The following is a 16001-nucleotide window of genomic DNA, read 5'->3' as shown; positions in this document are numbered from 1 at the left end:
AGCTAGTCGAACTGATTGGCGCTATAAGAATTGTTTTCGTTTAAACAATGTGTTTGTTTCGTAATAATCGACCCATAGTGACATCAGCACCGACAGTTTATTTTGCGAGTGTCACAGATAAAAACGCACGAAGAGTAACTTCTCGGGGTTCAAAGAGAGTTCAAGAGAGGGACTAAAAACGTCACATAATACAAAAAAGCAACAGAAACAAATAGGAGTGTACAGAATGAATGGGTAACGAGCCACAATGACAAACAAGCGATTAAACAATGAGGCAAGAATATGTGACGTCATTTGACGAAAGTAGTAGTTCCCAACCTGTAATACAAGTACAGCGATTGACATGTGAAAGCTTTGGGTTTATATGTAGAATTTAGAAAAATAATTGAAGTAAATAAAACAATACAGCGGTTGCGGTAAGTTGTATTCTGTCTCTGCCACATTAATCGACAAAGAATATAAAAAAATAACATTAGGCGCTGGGAGTACTTTTTTGTTTTTTCATAATTGGCCTTAATAAAAAAGTAAATTTGACTCAAATCGTTGGAAAACCAGGTAATATGCAGCGAAAAAAGGTTGAGAACCACCGACGTGTAGAGACATGGGGGAATTGCGGACAGGCGGGCATTTACGTACTTTACTTGCAAATACACGGGTAAAGTGTTGTTGCGTGCGATTGAAACAAAGTGTAGGATTTGAACACTGGAGATTAATGGTGGAATGACAATGCCACCATATTCCTTGGCAATTTTCTACTTGCAGTTACTTACAGTTATCATGCAGCTACGGCCAGTGGGCTATGGGTTGCAAAACAAAACAAAACAATACTGCACTGTCGCTCAAAGCAGCAAGTGGAATTCTAAAAACACGTACATGCAAAAGCAACGGCTAGTTTTACAGTAAATAGGAAAACACGTTGGTAAAAAAGAGATGCAACACGAAAGTGTGCACTGTGCGCACCGTACAAAATCAATAAAGCAAGAATTCATTTGAATAAAGAAAGACAAATGCGGTCAAGAAAGAGTATGAAAATCATGTATCAGTTATTAAAGCGTGTATTTAAAAGTGTTTAGGGATCTTTGTCCAATATTTTCCGGGTTTTTTACTCCCGTTTGTGTGTAGAAAATTAATAAAACAAGAAAGCGTCATTCGATTTTACAAAAAATAGCCTGAAAAGATTCCCAAAGGCTTGTGTTAAGATACTTGGAAACGTTTTATAAGAAAAAAACTCACAATCTTATAAACGCTATTTAAGTGAAGAAAAAAGTTTGAAAGCTCAGTGAATACGTGTGTTCAAATCACGGAAATTATAGCGCCGCTCGCTAAAATCAGCCTGAAAAAGACCGTCATAAATACAGGGGTGTAACAAACAAATGGAGTTTGTGTCCAGTGTTTAAGGTGTTTTGAGAGTGTTAGTCGACAATATACCCTTTTGTACTTACAGCAGATAATTATCAGTTCGTAATTGGATGAAACAGGTCATTTCGGTCTCTCCAACACGAATGTTTAAAAAAACTGATTGCGCCTCATACAAATCAATCAGGCAGAAACTCCATTTGAGTCAAGAAAATAAAACAGCCCTATAGAGCAATGGCCAGGATTATTTATCGAACATTTCAATCTTATAATTGCGTGGCTTGCGCAAAATAAGCTTTATCCTACGTCAGTAGCAATCTCCTGAATCTAATTTGGTCGGCATTTGCTGGTTCACTCGGGTTGCGAGCACAATGGTAATAAAAACGCGCCAGGACGCCATAACGCCATTATGACGCAACAGTGCAGTCGATTTGAATGACGCGGTGGGGGAATTGCGGGCATTCAACAGATTTCATCGCAAAATGTGAACGAGTTTAGGCAAGCAGGTAGTAAATGCCAATTTTCTTGAAAAGTCACAGCTGAATCAATTTCACTTTCTAAGAAAAATGTGTTGGGCTTCTGGACACAAAATCCGCGGATTTTACAGAAAACAAGGTAGTCACAAAGATGGTACACTCAACTTTCGATTTGTGATAGGATTAACTGCGTTATTGACATTGTGAATTCAACTTTTTTAAAGGGTAACAACTAAAAAATTCACTTCGCAAAATCTAATCAATTTATAAAAAAGATATTTAAAAAAAAATTACAGCGATACCACAAAACAAACAAACAAACATATAGCGGTTCCTGAACCTTTTTAGCTTTCGTCACACTACGAATATAAAAAAAATATGGACAGTTTCAAAAATTAATATCATAACTGGACGATGGTCCGTAATACACTGCTAGGCAATTGGTAAATACCACAATTTCAATAATAATTTTATAATTGATTCATGTGTAAGCATACGGGGACTGTGGTTTACAAACGATGTTAAGTCCGTTTTTTTGATTGGTGACTCAGCATGCATCATATATTTACACTGCGATTTTAAGCGACACAGTATTTAGAACGTAGACAGTTTTTAAAAGCGATCCCACTACATAACAATGCTTCAAGTGTCGAATGTCAAACGCAGAAACACGAACATTTTTGAGGAAATCCACTGTTGACATGATTAGACGGGGACAGATCACCCTAATATTCGCAAATGAAGGTTATACGGGCAAGTGCACCGATATGCCTGGCAAAATAATTACCAAGCAAGTAATTAACATTATGTGGAGTGAATTTAGGTATTAAGGCTAGAAACGCATTAAAACGCTTTGATATGTGTGTTGTTGGAAATTTGGGTATTCACATTATATTTATACGAATTTTTATGATTTTGAATCGAAAATGGTTAGGTTTTCCATGAATGAGTAGTTGGCAAAAAATATTTAGGCCGGTAATTGCCTTTGGCGGAGTAATGTATTGGGATGCATTTGGAAACAAAATGGACTATAATTTTCAATTTCCACAATGATTTAACGTTTCAAAAAAGGACGGTAAATAAAAATGTAGGTTCACAAAATAACTTAGTCCAAAAACTTTATCCACGATTAAAGGGTATTAACGTATCCTGGCCGGAGTATTACAGTTTAGACATGGATGTCATTTACATAAGCTATTAATGATGAAAGCAACGAGTTTATACGTCATAGGCCAGTGACGTAGGTAGCGGGCGGGGAGGGGGGGCAATTTGTGGTAAGAATTGCACACGACAGTGGTAAAAGCCGCAGTAAATTGTGGTAGCGCAAAATGGTAAAAGCGAAAAATTAGGACGAATTGCGTTACATTTAGGTAAAAAATCGTTTTTTTGAGCGGGTTGGTTAAAATTCTAGAATAGTTCTACTTTGAACAACGGAAAAAGCAAATGTTCAAGTACAGTTGAAAGTTCGAAATAAAAAAAAAAAAGTTCAGCGCTTCTCTCAAATACTGCATTTATATATTATCTTCAATGGTCGGATTTACACAGTTTCCAACTTTTAAACAAAAACTCTTGGACGCTATTTAGTTTCCACGAAACACACACAAATGAAAACAGCTAAAAATGTTCGACGAGTTGTTATTAAGTTGATGCGGAAGAGTTGCGCGGCGGTTAATCGGTGATTTTGTGCAAAAATACATTATTTTTTCATGGTGGAAACTCTACTGCAAACAGACCAGCTGCGAGTCGGTTAACGCTCCGCACAGTAAAACAAGAAAAGTTCACACTAAAAATCGCGCTAAAAATAGACACGCCATCACAATTGTGTAAAATAATGCAACAAGGGGGCAAGCAGAAGCAGCAAATGCAGTGGACGACGCAACAGCAAGGGACGACGTAAAAATCGGTTTTTAAAAAGCGTAAAACAAAAAAAAAATCGCTTTTTTTTCTCTTTTTTTGCCGAGGGAAAACGTTTCGAAAACACTGGATAGGAAAAATAGACAATAAAAGTTTTAAACGCATAATAATTAATCACTGGCTAACCGCGTTAAAAGAAAGCTTGATTTAAAGCGACAAACTTTAGCTTCTAAATTTTGATGACGTCATGCCCAATAAAACATGATGACGTCAACAAAACTTCAATGACACCCAAAGAATCCTGTTTTACTCTTATTCCTCCACCATCAGCAGGAAGTGACCTTTAGACGACCCCGACCAAGGAAACGTTCAAATGGTGACGTTATTCACGGTCAGGCGACCTTGGATGACGTCACAGTGACAGGTTGGGACTGGGCGACGGTGGAAGCCATAAAACGAGGAAACACTGTACTGGAGGTGTTAATACGAAGAGGTGCCTTGCGACCACAAGGCTGACTGTTGATGAAGTCGGTCACAGCAGCTGCCAAGTAAAAAAGGTTAAGTTAAAAATAAAAACAAATAGGAAAGGACTCAACAAAAAGCAGAATCATCTACTAAACTAAAAAGTCCTGCTTAAAATTGGCCAAATTGCAAACTAAGTCATATATCTCTGAGTTCCAAGTAAAAGGCTGAGTTAATCGGCTTGATGAAAATAATATAGGAAGGAAATAAGTTTATATTTCATGTGAAAGGACGAAAAGCAAAAAGCAAAATCATCTACTAAAAAGTCGCGCTAAAATTGGCCAAATGGCAAACTAAGTCATGTATCGCTTGGTCATGGGTTCGTAAAACTTTTTTAATGCAGACCCCGTATTTTTGTTTGGATAGGGCCGGGGTCGGCATCAAATTTTGGGGGCTTACGTCATTAGGTGACGTCATGAAACCAATAAACTTAAATCTGCTGTTTTCGGTAAAAAATATGTGAAACCTAAATGAAAGTCTAAATCTATTCGAGAGGAAGGAGACAAAAGTCTTCTTTTCAATTAAATTCGTGATTTGTTCTTAAAAAAACAACTATGATTCCAATTAGGCCTCCATAGACACCCTAAAACTATAGTTAACGTACCCCAAATGGGTCCACCGACTCCAGCAAACGAAAACAACAAGCTTAGAATGACAAAAAAATATGTGGCATTAGAACGGGAATCAGAACAACATGCACCTTCGTACAAGCACTTGAGTCACACGATGTGTTCGTGGAATTGCTAAAACACATAAAGACGTCAATTGACTAAAAACGAAATACCGTGTTCGTGGAAAAAGATTACTGGGGGAAACCCTGAATTACGCCCATCGACCAGGAGCGGTTACGAAGGAATTTAAAGCGGCAATCTTTTAAATGATATTTTTTAAACTATTTTTTCAAGTGATAAGCCTAAGTTTTTTTTTTTTAATTTGGCTACGGAAAGAATTTTTAGGCGTTTATGTTATTAAATAAGCAAAAACCTTTCAAACTGGTCAAAACACATAAACGCAAAAAAACCACACAAAGGTTAACTGTGATCACAAATGTCCAATTTCCGATTTCCTTTGCTTTACGAATTTCTCCTGTGGCGCCACATATTTCTCGACCCTAAAAAATCTCTATACAGTTGGCGGAACGCAAATTCTATTCCGACGCAATTAAATTCACACGTAAAACGGCGTTCTATTTTGGGCTGCAAAAAAGCCTATTCCGACGGATATCGACAACGCTAATGGAGTAAAAGGGCGTATCTGCATATAATTAAAATCGACCGATATTACTTTTTCGAACCGATAGCAATACCCGGTTTTTAACGTTTTTTTCAACCGATAGGGTTACCGATTTATTATATACTCGAAATTTGATCAAAATTTTCATTAATTAAAAATAAAATCCGAAATACATTTCAGTTCATCTAACTATATTTATTAAACTATTATTTTGCCTATTAACTTGGCATGATGCAACACCAACAAAATACAAAATCTGTTTAATTGTTAGGAAATACTATATCAAACTTTCGTAGTAAATATCGGCCAAAATTTACCGATACCGATATATCGGTAGAATCAAAAATCGGACGACATTATCGTTAAACCTATTGGTCTATCTTTATATATACAATTGAGTATAGTTTAATGTTTTGTGTATGGAACGTATTCGCACGTTTTGGAATTTTCTTTGATTTCCTCTATTTTAGCTGCATCTGTTTTAACAAAGTTTTTTTCAAAAAAACCTTTATTTATAAAATGTTAAATATGGTAATCAGCTGGATAAAGACAAATTGTATTGAATTTCGTAAATGTTGTCATTAAATATTGTTAAACTTTTCTACTTTTGAACACAATAATACTAAAATATTGCCTTCAGCAATACTACAAAAATAATAATGACTTCAGCACTGGAATAAAATAAAAAATCGGAATAAGACTAAAATTAGATCAACAACTGAAAGGTCAGAGTAAGATCAAAGCAGAATAAGACCTCATAGATTATTTTAGTCGAATGAAAATGCTGATTTTAGTTTTAATTTACTGCAAAATGTTTTAGCATTTCTGTCAATAAATACCTTGAAATACTGTAAAAAACAATAGCGAAGGACGGTCGTATTTAACACCCCGGGGGAATCGATTTTTAAGGCAAGGTCGCGAGAGAGCAAGTTTAACGTAACGTTGTTGTGAACCCAAACATTGAAACGTGAATCAACCAAGTTCGACGCATCTTTGGTCCAATTTAAGCCCAACCAACCACGTTTACTCAAATCCAAAACAACGCTCATGATATAACTGAGTGTCACTTTACGTCAAACTTTTTAATAAAATAAGATCAGGAGTATGACGAGAGCTTACGCGCCGAACCTAATCTCTTAAATAGGATTTCGTTAATCAACAAAGAGTGTTTAAAAAGCTGTCACAAAAAACTATTAAAACTCGAAATCGACTAACATCACTTTTTTGGACTGACATCGTTACCCGACATTGAATGTTTTTACTATCGATACTAGATTTTTTCATAAACCTGACATGTTTGTATGCTATCGTATATTATAACACCCTTTCTCTATTAACAGTGCATTAAGCTGAACCCAATAAACCAAACACTATGTTAAATCAGTAAAATGAAAGCAAAGCACAAATTTGCAAGTTAAAAAAACAGGAAATTTGTTGTTATTAAGGAAAAACTGTATGATATTTTCACAGTGGGGGCGGACATATATTTGATCAAAACTGGGGATATTTTAAAAATTTTTCTATATCTGGCTTCTTGGCATAACATGTCGAGAAATATTCGTGGTAATGGACGTACAGTTAGACAAAGGTGTAGTACAAAGTAGAGCGGAAAATGTGGCGGTGGCTGTTAAGCAGAATTAAATCGGTCCTGTCGAATCGTTTTCTGCATCCTTACCCAGTTAAAAGACAGACCGTGAGGGTATAGGGAAAAAGTTTACAGCACTGCTGGCAAATCCCAGGAGCCCTGTTATCGGTCATAAAATGTATTTATTGGGTCACCTTAACCCATCCTATACACATATTTGAAAAAGAACAATTTTTCCTTCAAATAAAAATCGCTACCAGATAGCAAAAAATTGAGGTAGAAATACATTTTTTTCCACTTTTGATGCTTTTAAACTTACGTTTTCTTTCTCATATTTTATTAAACTTACGTTTTCTTTCTCATATTTAAAATGGACTGGCATATGGATTTAAAAAATCGCTTACGAAATATCTTGTAAAATTATTATGAACCTGAATAAGTTCAATCAGTCCTCAAGCATAAAAATGAAAATGCTATTTTTGTTAAATAAAAATCGCTGACGAAATAGCTTAAACAAAGTATAATTATAAACTGGACTAATAGCAATTAGTCGTCAAACATAAAAATCACTAGAAATGCTATTTTTATTCACTTCTGGCGTTCCCACTACCAACGAAAAGCTTGTAAACTTACGTTATTTTTAGACTTTATGAGAAAAAATTTAAAATAGCCTTAAGTAAAATTGATATGAACTTGAATAATAGCAATTAGCCCTCAAGCAGCTTCCATACCCTCGTGTGAGACGATTTACAGGTCAAATTATATTAGCCATATGCTGTGGGTGAACGATTTCATTTAGTCTTTGCTATATTGGCCCAGGGCGCCGCCTTAATACGCGTAAACGCGGCGTTTTGCAACCAGAAATGGCATGAATAATTCACCACCTGGGCACATAACCTTTTCCAGTCATCGTCGATCGCGTTCAAAACGACTGCTCACAGGCTGAAGTTTTATTTTTGGCACGATGGGAGTTTAAAAAGGAAGCTTCCGGGTCATAAAACCTGGCGTAAAAAGTCAAGTGCTTTGCGCCACCGGGGCGGTGAAACTAAGACGACCGTTTTTTAAAGAGAGTGACTTAGTTAAACGGACTCCAGCCATAAGACTGATATAAAAACAACATCAACATCGGGATAAAACACAGTTCGGAATAAGATCAAAATAGGAATATACCTAACAGTCGTAAAACCGTCTAAATCAGCCCTAAACCCGTCGGACCAAGACCTAAATGTTCAGAATCAGAATCAGGCCAATACAACATTTTACCTAACACCAAACCCAACCCTATCACAAAATGCCTTCAGAATTTTAACTCCAACTCATTTTCTAACCCTACCAATTACTCACCAATAACCCCAAACAGGGCCAAAAAATGCGGTGCCAAAACAGCGGCGCTAACTAGGGCGTTCAATGCCGACACCAAACGACTGACGTCAGACCAATGGCCTCTGATCGTCCCATACGCTAGTCTAAGAGAGTGACTATAGTTAAACACGTTACGCTTAACGAGTGTAGCTGGTTTACTTGGCCAAAATAAAAAAAACACTTGTTTAAGGCTGACGGCGCCCTATTGATTCTTAGTTTTTTGAAAAACTTGAACAAAAAATGAAAAACACACTTACTAAATACCTGCCCCCAAAAAAGAAAAACAAAAAACGAGGAAACAATATTTGGTTCAACAATTTTACTGGATAACGAGCCCCAGAACTTTAAAATCAAAAACAATATTTTGTTAAAGTTAAAATATTTTTAATAAAAAATCGTTAAACCTTAAGTAAAAGTAAATAATAAAAAAATAAAAAAACGTCATCTTACCTCTCACGTCCTCCACAGAACGCAAATCGGCCTCGTACGCGTCATCGAAGGGCCGGCCCGGGATTGGTTCAAATTCCTGCTCGGGGGCGTGACGTATGCCGTCTGACGTCACCATACAGCATCGGCACAGGCTGGTGTGGTAGCGCAGGCGACCCTCGCACACGTAAACGTGACGTAACGCCTCGGTACAGGAGACTCGTTTCTCCTGTTGAAAAATGCGTTCGATGTTGCGTTTAATATTTAAAAAAGGGGATTTTATGCAAATACCCTACAAATGCTATTTTTCTATTATTTAAAAAAAAAATTAAAAAAAAAAAATTACTAATTTTTATTGAAATATTTAATTTATTTTACTAGTTTTGCAGACAAAAATTCTAATTTTAAACAGGGGACACCAAACTACCTAACATTTTAAGCAGAACCACCGATCCGATATTTAATAACGCCATTATTACAGCCAAATAAACAAAAAAATAAATTGAAACATGTGAAGCTAATGTATTCCAGGGTTAATAAGCCAGCATTTAATTTCACAAAAGATGCTTGTTCACGTTCATTACAATTAATATTAATTTGAAAAAGGAGTCTCTTTTCTCATTATGATGTAGTTGCAATCATTTCGGTGTGTTAATATTTTGGAAAGCGGCATACAAAAACGGTTTTTGTGGTGTCGACCCTATCCGGTAATTGCGTAAAGCAGGTAATAAAGCGAATAATTGTAGCTTGTTGTCTGTTTAAAGATGTCATGGGGAAAATAATGTGTAGACCTAAAGTTACAGTATTTCGTTGAAACTTTGGGAAAATTATGTCTAACACGCCGAAAAAATGTGGTAAAAGCTTTTTTCTGTCTTGTCAAAACTACTGTATGTCCTAAGAATCTTTTCGATCTGAAAAAGTTCGTCAATGACGCCCTAGCATAATTACGGCCACTTAAAGAGTAATCGCGCGATAATAATCGTTGGAAAGATTTAAATGCCTAATAAATCAGGCCTTGGTATGGAATCAGATAGCTGGGATCTATTTCAAGATATGTCGGTCACGCAAAAAGGATATGGGTAGACCCTTTATAGGGTATAAAAACTTAATTTTCAATTTGTCTGACGGCAAATATTGATACATTGAAGAAAGTATTGTCGCGTAATTTTTAGCCTAATATTTGGTAAATCGTTGTAATGTGATAAATATGATTGAAAATATTCACTTTAAGACAGCTATACTTTCAAGAGAGATGGGTAATTTAACCAGCACTCAAGAAATTTCCGCATTTTTAAAGTTTAAGGTAAGTCTGTGAGAAATTATCGAAACACATTCTTGTACGGATATTTAAACCAATTGAAACAAATTCACAAATGCGTATCATGTTTCTAACAGGGATAAACCGCATAAAATGTCACACTGATCAACGAAAACCGCTGCATAACAGAGTGTTTGCAACCTGAGTCGGCTGAAATAGATTTTCTTGTGAGCAAGGCATTTGTAGCTTTAAAGGAAAACTATACCAAAATGGTAACGAGTTAGCGCTTATTTTTTACATTCCTTAAATACAGCCACAATTTGCCTTTATTGAACACCTAATGCAATAACATTAATTTTATCTACCCATCTAAACGAACATCTCCGAATTTGCATATTAACTTTGCGTGATGTTGAACACAGTAAAACAAACACTATGTTAAATCATACAGCCATCAAAACTAAAGCCAATGAAGAAATGTGAGTTTTTTAGAAAAATTAAAAAATCAATTTGAAAATTAGTTTGTTTTTAGAAAAACACTATATGTATTATTTCAAAAGTTAAATATCAGCAAAAATTAGGTGCCAATTTACAGATACAGATCTATCGGTAGGAGTGGAATATCGGTCTATCTACATTTCACACTTAGTAAATATCACGGTATGAAAACAGTTGATAGTCATCTTCTTACCGGATTCCACACCAGCATTCTCGAGAGAAGATGGGATGATTCGTGGGTCATGGTGGGTGAAAGGTGGTAGAAAGTGCTTGGGGCTGCGGGGAGCCGCGACACCGACTTGTACAACTGCATGCGGGTCTGACGGTCCATTGTCCTGGTCGAGGGCTGGGTCCGGTCGGGGTCGCACAGCAGGTTGTAGATCATGTCGATCTGGAATATTTATAATTAACAGAATAACAGTTTAGCATTAACTTTTTTATTTTTGTAATTAGATAAACGTCAGACTTCTCGTTTAATAAAACAATTTAATTGTAGGTTGGCAATTTGTGAAAAACTGAAATAATTTGTTTCGTACTTATCCACTAGTAAACTCTTTGTTGCTGTCAAACATTTTTTTATTAAAAAAACAACTTACTGTTTGTTAATCAGTTCTTTTAGTATAAACAACAAATGAATAAATACAATTCCGACATAGCATTTACTGCAAGTAATAGCTTTATGATACCAGCAACAATAAAGAATAACTGTTATTAACTTAGAAAAACCAAATAGATATTTTTCTTCAGGCTCGGGTGGGCATAAGATAGTCTCATCCATGGTAAATAGGATTGTTACGTCACAAATTGAGGTATTGGGACCTAAGCGTTTATGTAATTATTAAATCAATGCACATTATTTGGGTTAGGGTGCTGGTTTGGGTTTGGGTGAGTTAAGTATAATTAAACTTACTCTTCATTTGTTAAGTCAAATTAGTGCATTGTCTAAGACCTCAAAGTCTAAAAGTCAGACTTTTTCATCCTTTGGATGAACTAATTGTCGTAGACCTTTTTACTTAGAATCGCACTAATTTCTGACGAATTGGGTGCTAGTCAGTAGCCACTTCCCAAACCAATTGGGCGAATATGATTCAGACCCTTGGTGTTTGGCATGTTAAATTTTCCTATAGTCAGAACAGGAGAAACGCACCTGTGAAACTGGGCTGTTGGCTTGAAAGAGGATCCGCCTGCAGATCAGCTCGGCAAAAATGCACCCTACGCTCCAAACGTCCACAGAGCTACCGTAGTGCCTCGCCCCGAGTAACAACTCTGGAGCCCTAAAATAAACAAAAGATATAGCTTGAAATCGCCAGAGAAGAAGATTACTACAAAATATTTTTAATTAGTTTTCCAAAGTTGCTAATTTTAGCATTAGAATAAATTATCTAGCTTAAACATAAATGCCAAAGCCAAACAGGTATGATAAATGTACATCATCCTAAATCTACAATAGGTATCAATATGCACTTGTGCAATCATCAGTTAATCTATCCTAACATATTTATTAGAATGTCTATTTTTTAGGCAAGAAGATTAATTTTAATACTACAACATTCATTTTTAAGATGCATTAAAGATCTCTGCATAGTGTACCCACAAATAAATCATACTTGCCTGGTTGCTATACAAATACAAAAAAAATTTAGAGATGTAATTTATATTAAGACTAGACAAATATTATATTTAAAGCTTAAAAGAGAATTAAAAAAAACTTTAAAACAAGGGGAAATTGGTATTCTGAGCAGCTGAGCAGCAACTTACAAAAGCATTGATTAACCACTATATATTATAAAAGATCGGCCGATATCACTTTTTAGGCCACTACTGTTATCTGATTTTTAAGTTTTTGTCAACTGATAATCAAAACTGATACACTGTTTTTCTTATATACCTGAAATACGGCCAAACTTTGACCCAATTTGAAATAAAATTCAGATAACATTTCAGTTTATTTACTTTAAACTTTTATTTGGATTCTTATTCTAACTAACTTGGCATGATACTAAACGAAAAAGTGTTTTGCGAAAATAAAAAAAAATAAAATGTGTTTATTTTTCAGGAACAACTATATCATATTTTTGTAGAATAAAACAGTCAAAGTTTAGTGATACCGATATACCAGCCTATCTCTACTCAGCAGTGTGCATAATTATGAAGTAGAGGGCAGTATATGTAGTTCAGTTTGCGACTAGGCTCACATGGTGTACCATAGTTAGTGCAACCTACCTGTAATACTGTGTCACCACTTCCTGGGTCATGTACTTTGATTCGTCTGGCTCTTCGAGTCTGGCGAGTCCAAAGTCGCAAATCTTCAGCTTGCAGTCGCTGTTAATCAGGAGGTTACCGGGCTTAACGTCGCGATGCAGGATACGGGCTCCGTGAAGGTATTTTAGCCCTACAAAGTTATGAAAAAAATTGGAGTGTAAGGCAAATCACAAGAGTGTTTGTTTGAAGTCCAAGTCATTAGGTGCAGTACAGGTTTTCAGAAACTGTTTTTAAAATTTGGTCGCAAGTTTTGTAAAAAAAATTAATATTTTTTAAAGAAACATGACTATGCATTGTGACGCCCTGGTAAGACATTTCAATTATTTAAGGGCGTCGGACATAGTGATTTTGTTTCATATCAAAACGCAACTGCCGTAATAGAACGCATGCAAATACATTATCATAATCCTGTGACATGCGCCCCCGAAATCAACTTCACAAAAAAAGAGCAACTGATTCTGATATTCTGTTACAAAATAAAACAAATAAATAAGATTCTAATTGCTAAGTCCCAAGTTCAATAATTTTTTTTACAAAGGCATCGCAAGAAAAAAGTTTGAGAACCACCAATATATTCAATTAAGATACCAAATTACTTCGTAAGCAAAAGCAAGCATACAGCAAAGGATTAACTAAATAAACATGATGAACAACAACTTATACATACCTCTCAAAATCTGATAAAGAAATAGTCTAATGTGGTCTGTGGTCAGTGGTTGCTGCGAAACAATAATCTTGTGCAGATCTGTTTGCATCAGTTGAGTGATCACATACCTGTGTGGATAAGGGACACAGGAGGTGAGGAAAACATGCTGCAATTTGCACTTGTGTCAACAACGCCTGCGTCTAACGTGGGCAATTATGGCCACTCCGTGACGCATTTAGGTGATTTAAAAGGTGTGCTCGCATAGCAGCAATTTTGATCATTCATAACAGCAAATGTTTATCACACTCACATTTAACTTAAAATTCAATATTTCTACAGCACAACTATTGGAAGTTCGGCCTTTTTGCGGAATACTTTGGGGATTTCAAGACAAATATTATGTAAAGGACAATTTGATTTTTATATAACGTTTAAACTAAAATATATGCCGGGTATAAAACAACACAGGTAACTTTCTAGCATTCAAGACCGTGTTTAAAGTATCATAAAGAAACTGATTGAAATTAAGAGTTTTGGGTTAAAACAGTACACCAATGTACATCTATATATTAAAAAAAGTTTTGCACAAGCAAGTTTCAAAATTAGGAAAAACACACCAGTTTGGTTTTAGGTTAAAACAGTACATTAATACATATACATGAAAAAAAAAGAAAAACAAAGTTTTATAGATGCACGTTCACAACAAGGAAGCAACACCAGCATAAATAGGGCCACGTTCTCTTACATTTCTTCGTAGGGATTGTCAACAGGAGGCAGCACATCAACAGCAGATAAAACCTAAATGCAAGGAACAGGAAGTTGAACAGAGGTTATACAGCGATATTTTTGGCTTCATTTTATCCAGAATCGACACAAACAAGTATAGGTGTAAAATTTGAAACTTTTTAATTCTATTTTCTAGATATAAATACTGGTAACACAATACCCACAACTTAACTTCAATAACTTAACCGACGATCAAACAACTAAATTTTAAAAAGTGGTGCAATTATTTATAGCTCATCAAGAATCAACAGTTAAATGAATAGTATTAAAGAATACAAATAAGTATAAGTGTAAAATTTGAAACATTCTAGTTACATTTTCTAGATTTAAATAACACAATGCCCGCAATTTAACTTCATTAACTTAAGAGAACTACTAAATTTTGAAAACTAGAGAAATGATTTAAAGCTAATCAAGAATCTATTGTTTAATATTATAATGTTAAAGAATATAAATAAGTATAATTCAAAATTTGAAACTTTCTAGTTACATTTTCATGATTGAAATAGCAGAGCATTTTGAGTTCTCTCAGAACACGTTTGGCCGACATAAGGTTGTGAAAAACATTTGGCATCTTCTTTAGGGCTACTTGCTTTCCATCTCTGGGATCCTTAACAGCCCTACAAAAAAGGCAGAAAGTATTGACTTCATGTTTCTAAAATACCTCTCTAGATTTTTAGATGTGTGACATTGATCAGGAGTACCCGCTAAAAAAACTACATACATATTGCAATGAAGATTAAATTGCTTTGTCGGAAATGTTTAGTTTGTATCTAATCCATGGAACTGAAAAAATTGTTACACTTTTATATAGATTAGTCTTATTGGTAACTTTTTAAACTCTATTTGAATAAACATGTTTTTTTACTAATTTAATTAATCCATATTTTTTTAGGATAAAACAATACACCTTATCTTGTGATTATTTGTTCTAATAATAAAAGCAAGAATATCAATAAAACCAAGATGATGGAGTTTAACACACTACAACTAAATCCTTATTTAATTACCATTCACTTGATATATTTTAAAATTAAACTTTGTATTAATCCAAATTTAAAAATATTACTTTTAAAAATATACAAATATATCTTACTACAAGTAGAAAAAATGAAAACAAAGCAATATTACAAAGCATAATTAAACAGATATATATAAGATTATTTAAAAAAGCTCACCACACAACTCCAAAGGCACCATATCCAATTGGCTTGTCCATGTCAGTAATTTCCATAAGCACCGTTTTGAACTTTAATTGAAGGTATCTTCAACCTTTGTAGCACCCGGTCATACCTCGGACATGTTGTTTTTAATATTTGTGCTTCAAAAACTTGATGTTTTGCCCAGTAAAGACACTCAAAAAATATTGGAAACAGGTGCTTGTACCACACAAAACATCACCTTATAATCTTATCTAGATGTTAAAACAAAAAGCTACAAATAAGATTGAACAGCTTCACTAAACCGCAAATTTTGATGTATTGGAGTACAATTTTTTATCTTGCAGTTAAGATTTGTTTTAAAGCATATATATTTCTACTAAAAATGCCTGTTGTTTGTTTACAATTGTTACTTCAAACACTCCTGTCTCACTTATCAGAAATTAGAGTAAATGATGAAGAGAACGTAAAATTGGAAAAACTCAACGGTTTTGCTAGCTCGGCCTTTGTGAGAACTACTTGAAAATATTTGCTAAGTTTAACTTAGTATATATGTATTGGAAAAAACTGAAAGAAG

The 16001-nt window shown here is 34.9% G+C and overlaps 1 protein-coding gene across 1 annotated transcript; it reads right to left on the bottom strand.

The window, feature by feature from the left end:
* Nucleotides 1-91: 91 nt before the first annotated feature.
* Nucleotides 92-15671, bottom strand: LOC146170251 (serine/threonine-protein kinase NLK-like). The gene is made up of 9 exons (XM_083394236.1): nt 15443-15671; nt 14755-14884; nt 14224-14276; nt 13500-13606; nt 12794-12962; nt 11718-11844; nt 10764-10961; nt 8839-9043; nt 92-4227 (listed from the first exon to the last, which is right to left on the bottom strand). The coding sequence occupies exons 1-9, from the start codon at nt 15496-15498 to the stop codon at nt 4079-4081; spliced, it is 1194 nt and encodes a 397-aa protein (XP_083250362.1). The 5' UTR covers nt 15499-15671; the 3' UTR covers nt 92-4078.
* Nucleotides 15672-16001: the final 330 nt, after the last annotated feature.

The sequence above is a fragment of the Ascidiella aspersa genome, chromosome 1, assembly GCF_963924565.1.
Source record: "Ascidiella aspersa chromosome 1, kaAscAspe10.2, whole genome shotgun sequence".
In the NCBI taxonomy this organism is placed as follows: domain Eukaryota; kingdom Metazoa; phylum Chordata; class Ascidiacea; order Phlebobranchia; family Ascidiidae; genus Ascidiella; species Ascidiella aspersa.
This window is presented reverse-complemented; position numbering and strand designations above follow the sequence as displayed.

What these genes read in the sequence shown, in the direction of transcription:
- LOC146170251 (XM_083394236.1), bottom strand. Translation starts at nt 15,498, where the DNA reads ATGGAAATTACTGACATGGACAAGCCAATTGGATATGGTGCCTTTGGA. An exon ending in GTGGTGACACAGTATTACAG is followed by an intron (nt 11,845 to 12,793) that starts GTAGGTTGCACT and finishes TGTTTATTTTAG; the next exon opens with GGCTCCAGAGTTGTTACTCG. An exon ending in CCAACAGCCCAGTTTCACAG is followed by an intron (nt 10,962 to 11,717) that starts GTGCGTTTCTCC and finishes TAAATATTCCAG; the next exon opens with ATCGACATGATCTACAACCT.